This window comes from Ochotona princeps, chromosome 25 (genome assembly GCF_030435755.1).
Source record: "Ochotona princeps isolate mOchPri1 chromosome 25, mOchPri1.hap1, whole genome shotgun sequence".
Classification (NCBI taxonomy): domain Eukaryota; kingdom Metazoa; phylum Chordata; class Mammalia; order Lagomorpha; family Ochotonidae; genus Ochotona; species Ochotona princeps.
The window spans coordinates 6,399,542-6,415,949 of NC_080856.1; the positions used below are offsets into that span (position 1 = coordinate 6,399,542).

Consider the following 16,408-nt stretch of genomic DNA (forward strand, 5'->3'; position numbering starts at 1 on the left):
TTGCCAAGTCATTATCAAATTGTCTCTTTTCATAGCTGACTTAGGAAAACATGACGTTACTACTAGAACCTTAATCGGAGGGAAAGATGAAGGCTGCTGTTTAAAAGATGTCTTCAGTCTCCAAGGTTCCAAATCATGCCAAATGGACACAGTCATTCTCAACTTTAAAATATTTTAGAGAGTCACATTGGATTTTATATGCTCAATAACTATTGAATGAGCGCCTGTAAATCCTATATACTGTTCATCACTTTATAGTTATAGCTACAGTTAAAACAGACCAAATATTGGCCTCATGACGCTCACATGGCTGGTGGGGGAGGGCGGGATAGAGAATAATAGCTACACTTACCGTGTTGTAATATACAGGGGAAAACAGGCAGATCCAAAGGTTTGAGAGTGACTTTGTTGTAAAATGTAACCTCAAAGCCTTATGAAGGCTTTCCTTTTTAAGCCACCATCTACTTTATGTTACCCTCCTGACCGTGCTCAATGTTCCATCCTTCTGACATTCCTTCTGTCCCACAGCACCTAATGCCTTTTCCATCTTCCAGGGAACTTATACATACAACATCTGTTTCAGGAAGGTTTCGACACACCCCAAACTCGTCTACAAACCAATACTTGCCAAATGAACAGCATTTTATCAAATGCATGTTGTACCTCTCTACTTTCAATTTCTTTCCTTTTGTGTGTGTGTACAACTAATTCTGATAACAAAAAAACATGCAAATTCACCTTGATTCTGTAACATTTATTATAAAGTCTGGCAGAGAATAAACACAACTGCTCATTACTGTTCTCAGTAAACACAAGTGAAGGATGTTAATGAGTGTCTAAATGACACAGCATTTTAGGCACATGAGATTAAATTTTGGCATCTTATATAAGCAACAACTCAAGTCCCGGCTGCTCCAGTTCTAGTTCAGCTTCCTCCAAGTGCACCTGGGAATGAAGCAAGATATCCCCCAAATTCTTAAGCCTCTGCCACACACGTGGGAGAACAGCATGGACTTCAAGGCGCCCAAGTTCAGGTCTTGCTCAGTTGCACGTACCACAACCATTTGGGAAGTCAACCACCAGGTAGAAGAGTTCTCTCACACTCCCTCCCTTTATGTAACTCTGCCTTTCAAATAAATAGATAACAAATTATTCAGATAAAGAATTTTTAAGTAAACAGTTTTTTAAGTTAAAATTTTTAAAAAATGTAAGTTAAATTTGACAATCATGAATGAGACAAAAATTGGAGTATCTTACAATGTGAATTTAAGACATGTTAAATCATGGATAAAAGTCAATAGGACAATAATTCTTTAAAGGTTATCGTTTTATAAAAACAAAGTTGCAATAAGTTTCCAAGATGAAGTAGCTAAAAACCATAGTTCTTACTCTTTTATTTAAAAAGTAGAAATTTTCACAGCAATACTTTCTTGAAATTTTTATTGTAAATTTCAGATATTCATTTTCAGTAATTTGGCTTCACTATCGTTGGAAGAAAACTAGCCCTTCCAAGTGCTACAGGCTTCCAATACGTGTTTTGTATTTTGCTTTTGAAACCCAAAATAGAATGATTACAAATGTGATATAAAACTTATTTTGTCAGATAATATTCAATGTTGCATTTTCTAATTGCCACAAGTCTATTGTAAATATTTCAAATACTGGTAATACATAGATAGAACTAAAAGGCACCCAGTGATGTATTTTCTGGGAACACCTGGAGACAGCGTGGTAGACGATTTGATAGACGTAGTGTTGCTGACAGGAGGAACATCCTTTATCTCCAGGGTAGGTTCAATACCAGCGTCTCGGCTTACAGGGCTGTTTATACAAACGTCTTCAGTAGCACACACATTAATTATTTCAACATTTCTCATATCTGTTCTCTCCTTACAGTTCAAGTTGCTGTAACAGCTGCAATGAAATTTGCTTGAAAATTGCTGCAGGTCTTTCAGGGTAAGCTTCCCATGCACGTTGTACTTTCCATCGTTCCCAAGGCGAATGGCAAAATTCGCTGGGTTCAGGTGAAGATAGTCACTGGAGTCCCATTGTCTCCTTGTACACACTCCCTGTTCATTGCAAAGGGCTTGGCTACACATTTTGGCTGCGAGGGTGACGTTGATTAAATAAGGATTCAGCACGTCTTTCAAGTAATCATCTAGGATCAGGCAATATTTCTATGAAATTGCAAAATGGAAAGAATATTGAGATAAGTTAGTTTACATGTGAACCAGTTCACTGCCATAAGAAACTTCTAAGAAAGAATGAACAAAACCAGAGTAAGGAAACAATTTATCATTGTAACCTTAACAAGCAAGATTATTTTTTTATAACCTTTGTTAAGTTTCACTTGCCATTTCATGCACTGAATAATTGATCCATTGATGCTTAAGCCTAATCCTTGCTTTGATGTTCCTCAGTAGTTCACAGACTAATCCTGATGCTAAACTGTCCTTGTCTATGCCAACAGTGTTATGACCCACATAAAGAGCAGAATGCTGGAGTCAAGACTACACCTGATGGACTATTTTATGACAAAACACAGGGGACAATGGAGGAGAGACATTATAAAAGTCCTTTTGAATACTATTTTTGCCACATCTCATGAGATTTGATAGCTTTGTTTTTAATTCATTTCTTGAAAAATTTTTTTTTCTCCTACATGAACTTAGGAACCTCATAAGGCTTCTAAGGTTTAATTTTCTATCTATGTGACCTAGATAAGATCAATTCATTCAGTTATACTTCAGTTTCATCATCTGTAAAATAAAGTTTATCTTGGATCCTACCACAATTCATTCAGTTATACTTCAGTTTCATCATCTGTAAAATAAAGTTTATCTTGGATCCTACCACATGGGGTTTTTATGAAGATCAAAATATATACTACATATGAAAATAACACAGGACCCAGCACATCTTTAGTTTAACCCCCAATAAATTATAAGTGAAATAAATATACATTTGTCAGACAAGTTTAAGGAGCATTCAAAAGGATTTCTAAATTGCTGCTTGAAAGAACTAACCAAGTTCAACAGACTATACTTTTTTCTTACAAAATATTGTGTAAAGTTAAATGTGAATAATGGACAACTTTGTATAGATTTAGCAGAATATAAATGAGTAACTGAAATTATTTCTCAAGTCTGGTATGTTCTAAAAAGCATCGGAGATAGGTTTTTATCCCCCATGAGGTAAGTCACCTTGTTAGTCCTTCACATCCAAAGGAAGTGGGGATGTTGGCAGGCAAGTCAAGGGAACTTTGTAGCTATGCCTCCAATTATATTTCTTGTTACCTTCTTCGAAAGTATACTGTTTATTGTTAATAGAAAAATGGCCTCCCCAAGACTTCAACAACTGAATCCCCCAGAATTTATAATGGTGTTAGCTTAAACAGCAAGGAATTTTTTTCAGATCTCAACAAGGATATGGGCCTTGTGAAGCAATGATCACCATGAAGTATACAGGTTGGTGCTAAAAAGTTACATAATCTTAGAGAATGTAGAAACCTTTCCAGCCGGACTAGAAAGATGTAATGGAAGAAAGTGGAAAGATTCAAAGTGTCGAAGTGTTTCCATACACCTTTGCTCACTTTAGAGATGAACTAAAGAATGTGGGAACGGGGAAGGTCTCTTAGTGGAAATGCCTCTTAGCCAGCAGTCAGGCAGGTCATTGGAAATCTCATTGCTACAATCATATGTATCTGAATCTGCCAACAGCCAGAAGGAGCAAGTGTGGATTCTGTAGTGGAAGGGCAGGCAGCCCTACCTGCACCCTAATTTTAGCCCACTAAGACCCGTGTCAGACTTCTGACCCAGAAAATTCTAACAAATTCTGTTGTTTTGGCCAGTTTGCCAGTTCGTTCTAATTTTACCCAAGCAACGCAACAGAAAGCCAATACACCATTCTCTTTTTTAATTCCAAAATGACTTTGCATGACATTTAGATTGAAACTGAGCTTCTCTTTATTTTCATGCAATCGGACCCTAATTTCTCTTCTACAAATCTCCCACACCAGCTTTATACCTTAGACACAGTACTTGTTTCATTAGTCCTGCAGCCTCATGTTCAACAATAGTTACTCTTTCCTGTGCTTGGAATGCTCCTTTCTCTGTGTAAAGTGCTGCAATTGTTTGAATATAACTTGATCCTGAACTCCTGCAAAGGTATAAACCTCAAAATGGCAAGTTAATTGTACTGAGAAGGTGAGAATTTAATTTGTTCACAGTGTTCAGAGATGTAGCATAGTTGAAGGTACTTAAGTAATAGCCAGTTTATGATCGTTTTGTTATAAAAAGCTGATTTGAGGATTAAATAATTCTCCCTGCATCCTGTTGTCTTTGCCAGCTCTTCAGTGCTTCTATTATCTTAAGCCAAGCCAATCCTAGCTGCCTAATCTTGCTCTTAATCTCTGAAACCATGAACTAATAAATCTCTATTCTTCATAAAGTTTATGTGCCTCAGGCATTTCACTGCGGCAGCAAAAAGTAAACTAATACGTAATTAACATATCACAAGATATGTTTGCACATGATCTATTATCATTCGCAAGCTTCAAGAATGCTTGGACTTTGCCAATATTCTTCATTATTTTCCTGCTAGCAAGGATCTATGATGGTTTGTACTAAGCTCAGATGATATTACAGTTGTTTCCTAAAACCCTTAAAGATAAGAAGAATGATCTGAGGATTATAATAAAACCATCATATGAAAGCTGAAGAATTAGTCCTGTGTGAATAGTAAGAGAGATGATCACAAAGGGGTAGTAGAAGAATATGAGCATTAAGTGCCACCAAGTATGATGTGTGACACTCACACAATGTGTCACTCATTGGAGAATTCATTATTCTCCATCAGAGTGATCGTGAAGTTCCTGTTCTTTCAAACACACACACAAAAAGGAAGTAGTATATAGAATTTACAAATGTTTCCTCGTAGAATTAATTATATTATTGAAGAAAAGAGCTCATGGAATTGGAGACGCAAATGAAGTAGATAAGGACTCTACTTGGAGGAACTGTTAAATCTAAGATAATTTTCTAACACATGAAAAATTTTACCGAAGGGCATACTTCTTTCTCTGAAATTACGTTTTCATTATTCTTATTGCAGATCAATTTTTATTTTTATTTAAAAATAGTCAAATGTAGGATGACCTTGAAAGAATTTTAGAAATGTGATGGTTGATAGATATTCCTAACAGAAGCAAGAATCAGGTTATTCTAGATAAGGAATAAGAGATAAATATAATCCTAGAAAGATCTCTTCCAGTCCTACAGCACAGCTCCTAGAATGGGACCCTAGAACTATAAGCTTCATTTAACATTCTCCAAGGCACATTCATCTCTGGCTTTCCCCTTTCATCAGATATGGAAAACTTCAATTCCAACTCAGCCTTATTGTTGCATTCAGTCAAAGGTAAAGAGATGAAAATAAAGGCCTGATCTGGACAACTAAACAAGAACAGAAATTAACTGGAGAATAATCTATATTCTAACCCCAAATGCCATGTCAGAAAATTGAGGATGTAGTCCTATCTTTGCTACCATAAATATGTAGTCCAGAGTATTTCAATTAATCTCAGCAAGTGTTTCTTTCCTTATTGAAAGTACATACAATATCTTCTCTAGAAAAACTTAACTTGAAAGGCAGAAACACACACACACACACACACACACACACACACACACACACACACAGAGTAGGGAGATCCCATCTTCTGGTTTACTTCCTCAGCCCTCAATAGCAGGGATTGAGTAGGGGCCAAGTCAGGAGCCAGAAGTTCCATGAGGGTCTCCTACACAGATGAAAGCAGCTTGGATCACCACCACTGTTTCCCAGTTTCTGCTTTAGAAAGAAGCTAGAGTCAGGTATTGAGCTGGCATGCTTCAATGTGGAACATGGACATCTTAATCACTCAATGCACATGTCACAATTAAGTATTTTGTACCTTATAACCTAAACAAGGAAAGATACTTTTATAAAGCTATGGTGAACTTGTTATGTGACAAGCATAGCATGTATTCCCTTATTCCATACTAAAACAATCCTCAAAAACATTTCATCTACTTCCTATCAATTAAACTTACCATACTTCGTGCTAAACCAAGAGTTCCCCATATTACTATGCCAGAAACCCCCAGAGCAACACTTTCACCAATTGTACTAACAAGGTCATCCTGAGGGGGAAAAAAAGATGCAACATATTATTCACAGGACACCAACAGCGAACCTAAGTAATATGACCCCAGAGTCACAAACATTTATCCATTACTTACATATTTCATACAACCACTGCCTTACTTTAAAAAGTAGAGGCTACTATTTTAGCTACTTTTTTTGACAAGACAGCAAGATGCATAAAAAACGGAGCTAATCTATAATCTATACTAGGTAACTTTCCAAAATTGCTGATATTATATGATTGCCTTTAAGACTAAAAATATTCTTGCTTTGCATTCATATTACAATGTAGACCTACTTGCATTCTGAGTTTTAAGTAATGTTAAAAGCCAAACTCAATTCCCTTAAAAATGAGATTGTTTTCAACTCTTTTCACGGACGTTTAATGTCCCTTATAACTTGACATACTCACCTGAGAAAGGAACTGAGAAGTTACATCAGTAAAAACTAGGCGTGCATATACAAAAATTGGCAGAGGGTTTTGAGGACTAGGTCTCTGAGAAACCCTAATAGCCTCCTGCACTCGATTACGGACATATAAGACAGCTTTTGGAGAAGACTGGAGGTTGGTGTTGAGATAAATGGATGGGTAAAGGGCAGTAGTTTCATTCCACAACCAGTCGATGTGATCATTTCTCTGCTTTTCTATATCAGGGCATGATCCTTTATAATCGGGACTAGCATAGTTGTGGTTGTAACAATCGGGAAAAAGATAATAGCCCCATAAGTGATTTGGCCGAAGTGCTTTTCCCAACTTTAGTGTCTCTAGCATGAAATTTTTTCCTGCTTTTTCAAATTCTTCTTTCGCTCTCTTTGTGGCCTCTGTGAGATTAATTTGTGGATTTTGTTTCTGAACCAACTCAATAGAGATATTCCTGTAAATATCCTTAGGCTTCCAGTTTCTTATCCAGCTGGGTCTCCATTCTTCCCAATCAATGACAGCCAAGCCCACATTGTCTGTTGGGATGTAATGTAATATGTCTGTCTTAGCTTTCTTCAGATGCTTTTGTAAGTTCCCCAGTTGGGGAATTCCTCCACTCCTTCTTGTATCTCCCGCACCTATGAAAGGGTAGCAGCCAAGTCTATCAGCATAGAATATTGTAACCCCTTGTCCTGTCTTGCCTTCTCGGGGACTTCCAATTAAAGAGAAGAGGCTCATATCTAACGGTTCATCAAACTTTCCAACACAAAGTTCAGTTGGGGCATTCCAGGCCCAGACAAAAGGCACATTTGGGATAATAGGGGGTGCTCTGAAATCCACGGTCAAGCAACATGGAATCAAAAAGAAAATGAATGCTCTTTGGAATGGTCTGTTGAACCCAACAAGTCCAAAAAAGGTATGTATGAATTTTAGCAGTCCCATTGCAAAGAATAATAACTATAAAAAAAAATCTGTCTTCTTACTTGCATTGGTTTACCCACATTTTATAAAAGATACAAACATAGACAAAAGATTGTGTAATGAAACCTCTTTGATGGTTAAAAGGTACTTATGATAATGTTTCATTTAAATGTTATTCTTCTTATTTCAATGACAGGAATCATTCGCAAGTTGCATCATTTGTATCTAAAGGAAAAAAATACGAAATATGGAATAAACTGCTAAGATTATGCTAAGGTTGCACTGCCAAGGCTGTATAGTTTACCAAGGTTACAACTTTAAACATGAGGAGTTTTATTCAATTTTAGAAGGTGAAGGATCTAATTCCTATGTTTGAATCAATAAAATTATTTGTTCTTATATATGACACAAGATATATAATAGTTAACTTTTGTCTCAGCATCCTAAATCCCCTATTACCAAGCCTATAAAAGAAATGAGAGTAGCTATTTTTAGGCTGGTATTGTGGCACAGATTAGCACTGGTGGGCCTGGTCTGGCTCTGACCATTGACACCATTTGGGGAGTGAATCAGTAGATAAAATCTCTCTCTCTCTCTACTTTTTTTATATAATTGTTTTTTAAGTAGCTACTTTTACTTCTAAATTCCCTGATGTTCAGAAGGATGTGCCAGTCAATGCCTTACTAAAGGCTCATTAATGAAAATAAATTACCATTTGAGCTTCTCATCCTTTTTTATTTTTTCTTGAAAGACTGCTTTATAGTAGTCTACCAAATATATGAAACAACCTCTTACCAAACTCTGCAAATTCATCTTTTTTTTTTCTTTTCTCTTCGGAAAGGTGATAATAAGAAAGGAAGGAAAGATCGTTTCTTCCATTTTGAAAGTTTGCGTGAAACTGTGGAATCCACCATAAACTTCTACCAAGCAACCAGTTGAAATCGAATCTAGTTTCTTCATGAACATTTTATATGAGAAAAACATGACAGTAGCCAGCATGGTGGTACCATGCATCCAGTTGCTTCTCCCCAAGACCACATCCTGGACCAGAGTACCAATGCAAGTGCCCACTGCCCCACTTCCAGTTCAGCTCCCTGCCAACATGCCTGGGAGAGCAGGGAAAGAGGAACCAAGTTCTTGGGTCCCTGGAAACAAGGTGAGATACCCAAATGGAGTTTCAGCTCCGAGTTTGTCCAGGTCCAGCTATTGCTGCCATTTGGGGACTTAAAAAAAAAAAAAAAAAAAGCAGATGGAAGATCAATTTGCTCTCTTCTTTCTGTGTGTCTCTCACTTTCTCTGTCTCTCTGTGTCTCTGTCTCTGTCTCTCACTGTCTTTCTCCCTTACTCTTTCTCCCTCTCTTTCCATCTGCAACTCTGTGTTTCAAATAAGTAAATAAATCTTTAAAACCAGGCACTTCTATTATTGAAAATTGAATGAAATCTCTCTGTTATGACTCTTCAGAAAAGTCTTGGAGCAGAAAACTGGGGCAGACCTAGACACCTGCATTTAAAATAGTATTTGGGGGCCCAGCATGATAGACTAGTGGCTAAATCCTCTCCTTTTAAAAATGAATGACAGATCAGTACACCAAGGGATTTTCATTGAAAATATAAAATAATCGTATTCTTGGAAGAGAATTCTGGAAAAAAAAGTAAGTAAATACTGTGTTTCCTGAATCTTTTTAGACATCAGAGCTGATTAAAGAACATAATAGGCCTTTAGTTATAGGGCTAGATTATTAGTCAATTTTGAGAGTCACTCCATTTAAATTCCACTGACACATTTCAGATAAGCTCGTCAAATAAGTGGATACTTTGTATTTTAAATTTCAGTAAACTCAAAATTTCAGCCAACAGTGACACATGAACATGAAAAAGTTTAAACTTTTCTCAGAAGCCAGAGTTGTCCGAGAAAAATAGAGCTAGACAGTGGTTAAAACACACAAAACAATTTTTTGAGAAAAACTATTCTAAGAGGAGACATGAAATCATGGTTCAGAACCAGTTTTAAAACCAAATAAAACAGAAAAAAAAAGGGAATTTACATCCAAGAAGCAGGGTGATCAGCAGAAGCCACTAACAGCGAAGAGTAAGTGGGGATTCTAGACAACATGACATGGTTTTTTTTATTTTTTAATTTTTTTTCTATTCATTTATTCATTAATTACATTGTGTTACATGACAATTTCATAGGTACTGGGATTCTCCCCCCTTCACTCCAAACCCTTCCCCCATGGTGAGTTCCTTCACCTTAATGCATAACCACAGCTCAAGTTCTGTTGAGATTCCCTAATTTAAAGCTCACACTATACAGAGTCCAGCATCCCACTTGTCCAGTCAAGTTCAACGGCCTCTTAGGGAGGCCCTCTCAGGTTTGAAGGCAGAGCCAGCAGAGCGTCACCTCGATCAATTAGAAGCTCCAACATATCATCAGCAACAGTCCAGGTATGATGAGGCTGGTGCAGAGTCCACTGATTGACATAGTCCATCTTAGAGTTTCCCCTTGTCCAGTTTTTCGCTGCAAACATATAGCTGAGGTGGTTGATTGATCTACTCCATCTTCTATCTTTTCTTGGTTAATGTTTTGATTCCTCCATTTTGTTCAGGGGAATCCCCAAAGAAACTTTGAGGTGTTCCCAGTCCAGGCTCCTACATGCACTACTAGTAAGCACAGTGCCCGCCACAGTCCATCACTCCGATCAGCTGGTGGTTGTAACCCCTGGGTTGATTCTATTCTGAGCACCGACCTCCGTTGGAACCAATGAGTATTGCAGCTCTTCCCGGCTCTGCCCATCACACACTCGTCCCTCACCTAAACCAGTGGGAGGTGTGCTGGTTGGGTGCTGCATTCCCTATTGGCACAGGCCATTTCACCTTGGCATTTGGTGTTTTGTACTGTTTTTATCGCAACCAAACCTGGTCAGGCCCCCACACAGTTCCAGCGCTCGGATTTGCCAGTGGATGATGTGAACCAATTCAGCCTGGTCTGCCCCCAACCCAAGCCAAATGTATGCCAGTGGGTCACTTTCCAAAGCCTCTTCTGGGTTGTTTACCTCCATACTTTCTGCATTTATTTCTAGGGTCAGTGTCCTGTCAGAGGAACTGCTCAGATTCCTCCATCAGACCCCTTGGTGTCAGGCTTCACGCATACCAGCAGGTCCTTTGGCCAGCACTGCTCTTCAACCCATTCTGGTTCCTGCTGTTGAGAGTTTCAGCCCAGCCACGGCTCATCCATACCCACATATAGCTCATATATGGCTCAGTTGGGGTTGAAACCTAGCCGAGTCCGTCCCACATGACCTGTTTTTTGATGATGCCAGAGTGATCAGATATTACCTCAGAGGTGCTGGAGCATGAGGAATCCCACTAGATATCAAAGCATGGTGTCATATGGAGGATGGGGAATTCTTGCTAAACTGAGTCAGGAGGACTCTTGCTAGAACTGGGCCCTGAAAGTTTGAGCACAAGCCCAGGGATGGAGCCTGATCAAGCAGTGCGTACAAGTGAGCTCCGATAGAGTTTGGTCAAGGAAGTAATGTCAGTCCCTCCTCTTACACACACTAAACGAGATAATTAGTTAATTAAATAAGTGAACCTGATGCACTTGGAATTCTAGTAAATTCAAAATTATGGCCAATGACAACACTGAAAAATGCAGATGTATAAATAGAAGCCACCATACATCTCCCAAGTACTAGAGAGCTCAAGCGTTCTTCAGATGACAAGCATGCCTTCTACCAAGCGTGAGGCTGACACATCCAAGGATGACTGGACCAGAGTAATTAAAAAACTTGAAGAGCTTCTACATCCAAGATGCTAGTTAGAAGCACCATCATTTTACTAGGGATGCTGTCAGTATTGCCTCTTGTCCAATCCCAGGCTGAACTCGGGCTCAGCCCATCCAACCTACCACCTTCCTATACCTAGGACTAACCCCACTGCTGTGATCACATTGCTTGGTTACTTACCATTGATAACAGGACTCAGCATCAATCAAATTATAAGGACGCTATGAATACCTTTGTTGGTATTGGAGTAGTGTGTAATGAATTTCACAAAAACACAATAGCCATAATAGGCAGCATGAGTTCACAATTCTGTTAGGGAAAACTATTGTTCCTCTTCCTTGAATCAGTCACAGGACCAACACTTTTTTATTTCTCTGAGTTACTGAAGTCATAGCTACTGAATTTTCTACACATGGGATTATATTAAAGATACAAATAGGGGCCACCAATATGCCACAGCAGGTTAAGCCACCTCCTAAAACATTGGCATCTCATTTTGCAGTGCCACTTTTTCAGTCCTGGAAGCCACATGTTCAGTTCAGCTACCAGCTTAATGAGTCTGGAAAATGACCCAATGCTTGGACACCTGCCACCCACATGAGAGACCAGGAAGGAGATCCTGGTTCCTAGCTTCAGCCTGGTCCAGTCCCTAACAATGTGATCATTTGAAAGTGAACCAGCAGATGAAAGTGTGTGTTCTCCTCTCTCTCCTCTCTCTGCCTTTCAAATAAATCATCTAAAAATAATTTTTAAAAACTCACAAAAGTGTACATTTTGTATGTATCACTCACCATTTGTGTTCACATTTAAAACCAGTTCATGCCCCTCAGTACACTGACTACTCACTGCCTTTCCTGTCCTGTCCCTAACTTTCAAATGCCATGCTTTTGTATAATTTACCTATTGCATACCTTAATACCTTCATCAAATAATCTTCCCCCCCACTATCACTAAATTTATATTCACACCAGCCAAAGCACATCTATTGGATGAAATCCAGTTTTAGTTATATTTTTCTTAGTCCGAGTTGTTATAACATAATACCATAAGCTAAACAACTGATAAACAGAAATGAATTTTTTCTAGTTCCAGAGGAACTGGAAAATTCAATATAGAGACACCAGCTGGTTCAGAGTTTTGCAAAGGCGTCTTTCTTATAAATGATGGTCTTTCAATAAAGCCTTGTAGAAGGGGCAAATAAACCCCCACCAACCTCCTTGGTCTAATAAGGAATTAATCTCAGTAATGGACAGTAATCTCATGATTAATTACCTCCTAAAACTCTCCATCTCACAATATTACCATACTGGGCATTGCGTTCAACATAGGAATTTGGGGGTGAAATATAATTCAGATCACATTTTAAACATTAGACACAAGAGTTTAACAAAATCTACTTTCAGCATTACATGTTATTTGGGCAGTAAAATGTGTCAGAGGTTACAATTTGAAGAGATTTTAAAGATGATTTATTTTAATTCAATCTCTTCTCTCAGAACTGTTTCCTACTGTCATTATTATTCTCCCTGGTCAATAGTGTGATACAGTACGAGACAAAGCAGCCCCAGCAATATTTCTTTTTCTTCTTTTTTCTCTTCTTCCTTCTCCTCTCCCTCCTGTTTTTCTCACATTCACTTTTAACCTTTTAAAATTCTATTTTAATTCAATCTTCCCTTTGCCTTTGTGGCCACAGGCTAACGATACATATGACTGAAGGGATTATTAAGGAATTGAGAGCCAGGAAAATATTAAGGTTTTATTTCCATCTTCATTTCTGTTATGGGATAGTTGAGGAATCCAACTTATTTGCTTATTTTTGGTTTTATTTCAAAGGCAGATTTACAGAGAGAAGGAAAGATTAAGACCTTCCATTCACTCCCCAGATGGTCACAATGGCCAGGCTGAGCTGATCCAAAGCCAGGAACCAGGAACTTCTTCCAGGTCTCCCACAAAAGTGTAGGGGCCCAAGTTCATGTCCCTGCTGCTGCTCTTCCAATCCCTGCTTGTGGCCTAGGAAACAAAGTAGAGGATGGTTCAGGTGCTTGGTCTCCTTCACCCACATGGGAGACCTGGAAGAGGCTCCTGGCTTCTGGCTTTGCCATTTTAGAGAGCAAACCTGCAGACGGAAAATCACTCTCTTTCTCCTTCTCTCTGTAAATCTGTCTTTCAAATAAATTTTTTGAAATATTTAATAAATAAAGTGGAGAGCATGTAATGAGATGGGTAGGACAGGCTAGCAGAGAAGAGGGAAGAGAGGTAGAGATTGAGATACAACGAGATGGAGTAGAGTGGGCTAGGACAGCATAGGGTATGGGAGGGAGCATCTATCAGATGTCACATCTGATGGGAGCAGCATCTCATGAACATCTTCTGCCAATTATAAATGTATGCATGTGTTTATTAAGTTTAAACTGTATGTTTATGGTAGAATGAACTAAATCATGATGACACAAAAGAGCTTTGCACTCTGCCACACCTGGTTTTGAACTTTAACGCCAGTCTCCAATTAACTACCCTTGGGCAAGTTCATCTCTTCAGCAAACAGGAAAATTCTTATCTGTTAGAGGATTCATTAGGTAACATCTACAAAATGTTCAAGCTTTTGCAGTAAGTAATTTTATTTTCTAGATTAGGCACAACACACAGAATGTGACTTCTAGATTTCCCAGCAAGATGACCTTGCCCAATGTTTTAAATTCACTGTTCTGTAGGCTTCCATCTTAACCACATGAAATGTAGGCAGCAAACCCACTATCTTCTAGATCTGTTGTGAAGCAAATAAAACAAAATACATAAAATATTGGTTCAATGTTTATGAGAGTTCAGAATATATCACCCTAAAAGATGCCACTTTGATTTCCCCTTTTCTTCCTGAAGAAAAACATAAAATAATTTTACATGTGTAGATAGTCCCGCATACTAAGAGAACACTTTTATGATCGATGATTGGGATTTAATGCTGAAACGGAACAGTATACATAAACTCAAAGTAACCTTTATCTTCCGTTAGCTTCCCCATATATTCCCTAGTGAATTTCCCACATATTAGGAGGCTAAATCTCTGCCTGTGGCACTGGCATCCCATATGAGCATTGATTTCATGACCTGGCTGCTGCACTTATGATTCTGCTTCCTGTCAATGGCCTAGGAAAACAGTAGAAGACGAACTGTGTCCTTGAACATTTTCACCCATGTGGGAGATCCAGAAGCTGCTCCTGGCTCCCAGCTGTGGACCAGACCAGCTTCGATCACGACAGTCACTTTGGAAGTGAACCAGCAAGTGGAAGATCTCTCAGCTTCTCCCTCTATCTCTCTATAATTCTAAGTTTTGAGTAAAATAAATAAATATTTTTAAAGAGAGTAGGGGGAAGAAGGAAAGAGGAGGGAAAGGAGAAAAAGAGAGAACTGAGGAATCGGAAGACAACTGATTTTGCTCTGACTCCCAAGAAATTTCTGATCAAATTATTTCCCAAACCACTACTTGAAAATCTTACCAAATTTATGGATATTATCAACAAACCCTCAAGAATTTTCCAAGGCCCAGACTGTCCTCATGACACTCCACATTGATTTTTCTAAACTTACCCCAGCCTTAGGCTAATCCACTGTTGATTTTCCACATTTTTGGTGACTGGTCTAAATGCTATCTAACTACTTGTATTGACCACAGGATAATGATGAAGAAATTAAGAATTGAAACGTTTGTGCTCATATTGTCATTATTTTACAGGATGAATCAAAAGAAGGAAATCATATTTTTAAACAAAATAAGCCACTTTCTGGAAAAACTCCAGAGAATCCATAAAATGTCATGCTTAATCATTATATCAAGTGTAATGTCAAAATCTACAAATAAAAGGAATTTTAGGAAAAACATCTTTCATTAAAATTAATGGCGAAAAGCTTTACCTTTGGTAGTTCTAAAAACCCAGAGTTTTCCAGATAAAAGACAGATGATCTCCTTGGAAAATTTTCTTTGGTCACTTTTTATCTATTGGCATTTCTGCACCTTCATTTTATAATTGAGTAAACCTTATACGGACTTGAGTGAACAATGCACCTTGTTTTATGTAAGAACTAATTTACTTTTAAGTAAAAACACATTAAGTTTAAAAAGTGTGGTCTATACCAACTCACAAACTTTGTTCTTTGACCAAGACATCAAACAGACGTCAAGATTTTTAGAAAAAAAAAAAAGCATATGCTGTTACCTGGCTGTGATAGACTTTGTGAAGAACTGCTAAGCAGTTATTCTGTCACCAAAGTACAAGGAAAATCCTCCTGGATTCATGGAAACCACATCAAGCTAGAACCAGCTCTTTAGTCCCAGGACACTGGAAGACCATGGCCGCTGGCACCTGCACACCAGTTCTAAGATTCTAGAAGCAACTGACATCACAAAGATCATAGTTTTCCTCATGATCATAGACAGAGAAACTTGGTTATCACTTGGTTTCCCCTGATAAGCCTCCCTCCTACCTAGGCAAAGAAACCCACAAACACCAAACCTTTTAAATAAAGCCTTCCCTATCTTTTGAAAAGCCGGTAGGTAACCTATTCTAATCTCTCACACTATCCAACCTTCCAGTATGGGTTCCCTTTCAAAATGTGTCTCTCCCTTCGTAAGCTTACTTTTTAATAAATAAGGCAGGCACAAACCCAATTTCTCCCATACACCTTTTCCAAAGCCTGTTTATGTTAATAATCCATCTCACTGCTGATGAACATATAGATCATGTGAAAAATAAGGCTGAATTTCCTCTTATTTTTGCCAGTGAAAGCACTTGACAGGCTAACCATCGGAAGGTGAATAAATAAAAAAGGAAAGCTCCACTCTTCAGTTTCTGCTAGTTCATTTCACCTGGAAATGCTTACGGCTTTTCCTTACTCAGGTGAAAACAATGGAAGTGGATTTTTCTCCACTTTTACCAAAAGATGGTCCTGAAGTCTTCATGATTGATGAACCAAGTCAATATTGTCATCAATCTGTATCATTTGATTTTTCCCAGCAGCCCGCTCAACCTTTAGGTAGGTTATATATTATTCTGGAATGATCTTTTATGGCAAAAAAAAAAGAAACTTTTGCCAAATCTAC

General features: G+C 38.2%; 1 protein-coding gene and 1 long non-coding RNA gene across 2 annotated transcripts; both read right to left on the reverse strand.

The window, feature by feature from the left end:
* Positions 1–1,423: 1,423 nt before the first annotated feature.
* SPAM1 (sperm adhesion molecule 1) lies at positions 1,424–7,565 on the reverse strand. The gene is made up of 3 exons (XM_004592555.3): positions 6,596–7,565; positions 6,090–6,179; positions 1,424–2,177 (listed from the first exon to the last, which is right to left on the reverse strand). The coding sequence occupies exons 1-3, from the start codon at positions 7,544–7,546 to the stop codon at positions 1,641–1,643; spliced, it is 1,578 nt and encodes a 525-aa protein (XP_004592612.2). The 5' UTR covers positions 7,547–7,565; the 3' UTR covers positions 1,424–1,640.
* A 1-nt stretch (position 7,566) lies between these two features.
* On the reverse strand, positions 7,567–15,683 carry LOC131483399 (uncharacterized). The gene is made up of 2 exons (XR_009247639.1): positions 15,525–15,683; positions 7,567–7,750 (listed from the first exon to the last, which is right to left on the reverse strand). It is a non-coding gene; the product is annotated as an uncharacterized LOC131483399 (long non-coding RNA).
* Positions 15,684–16,408: the final 725 nt, after the last annotated feature.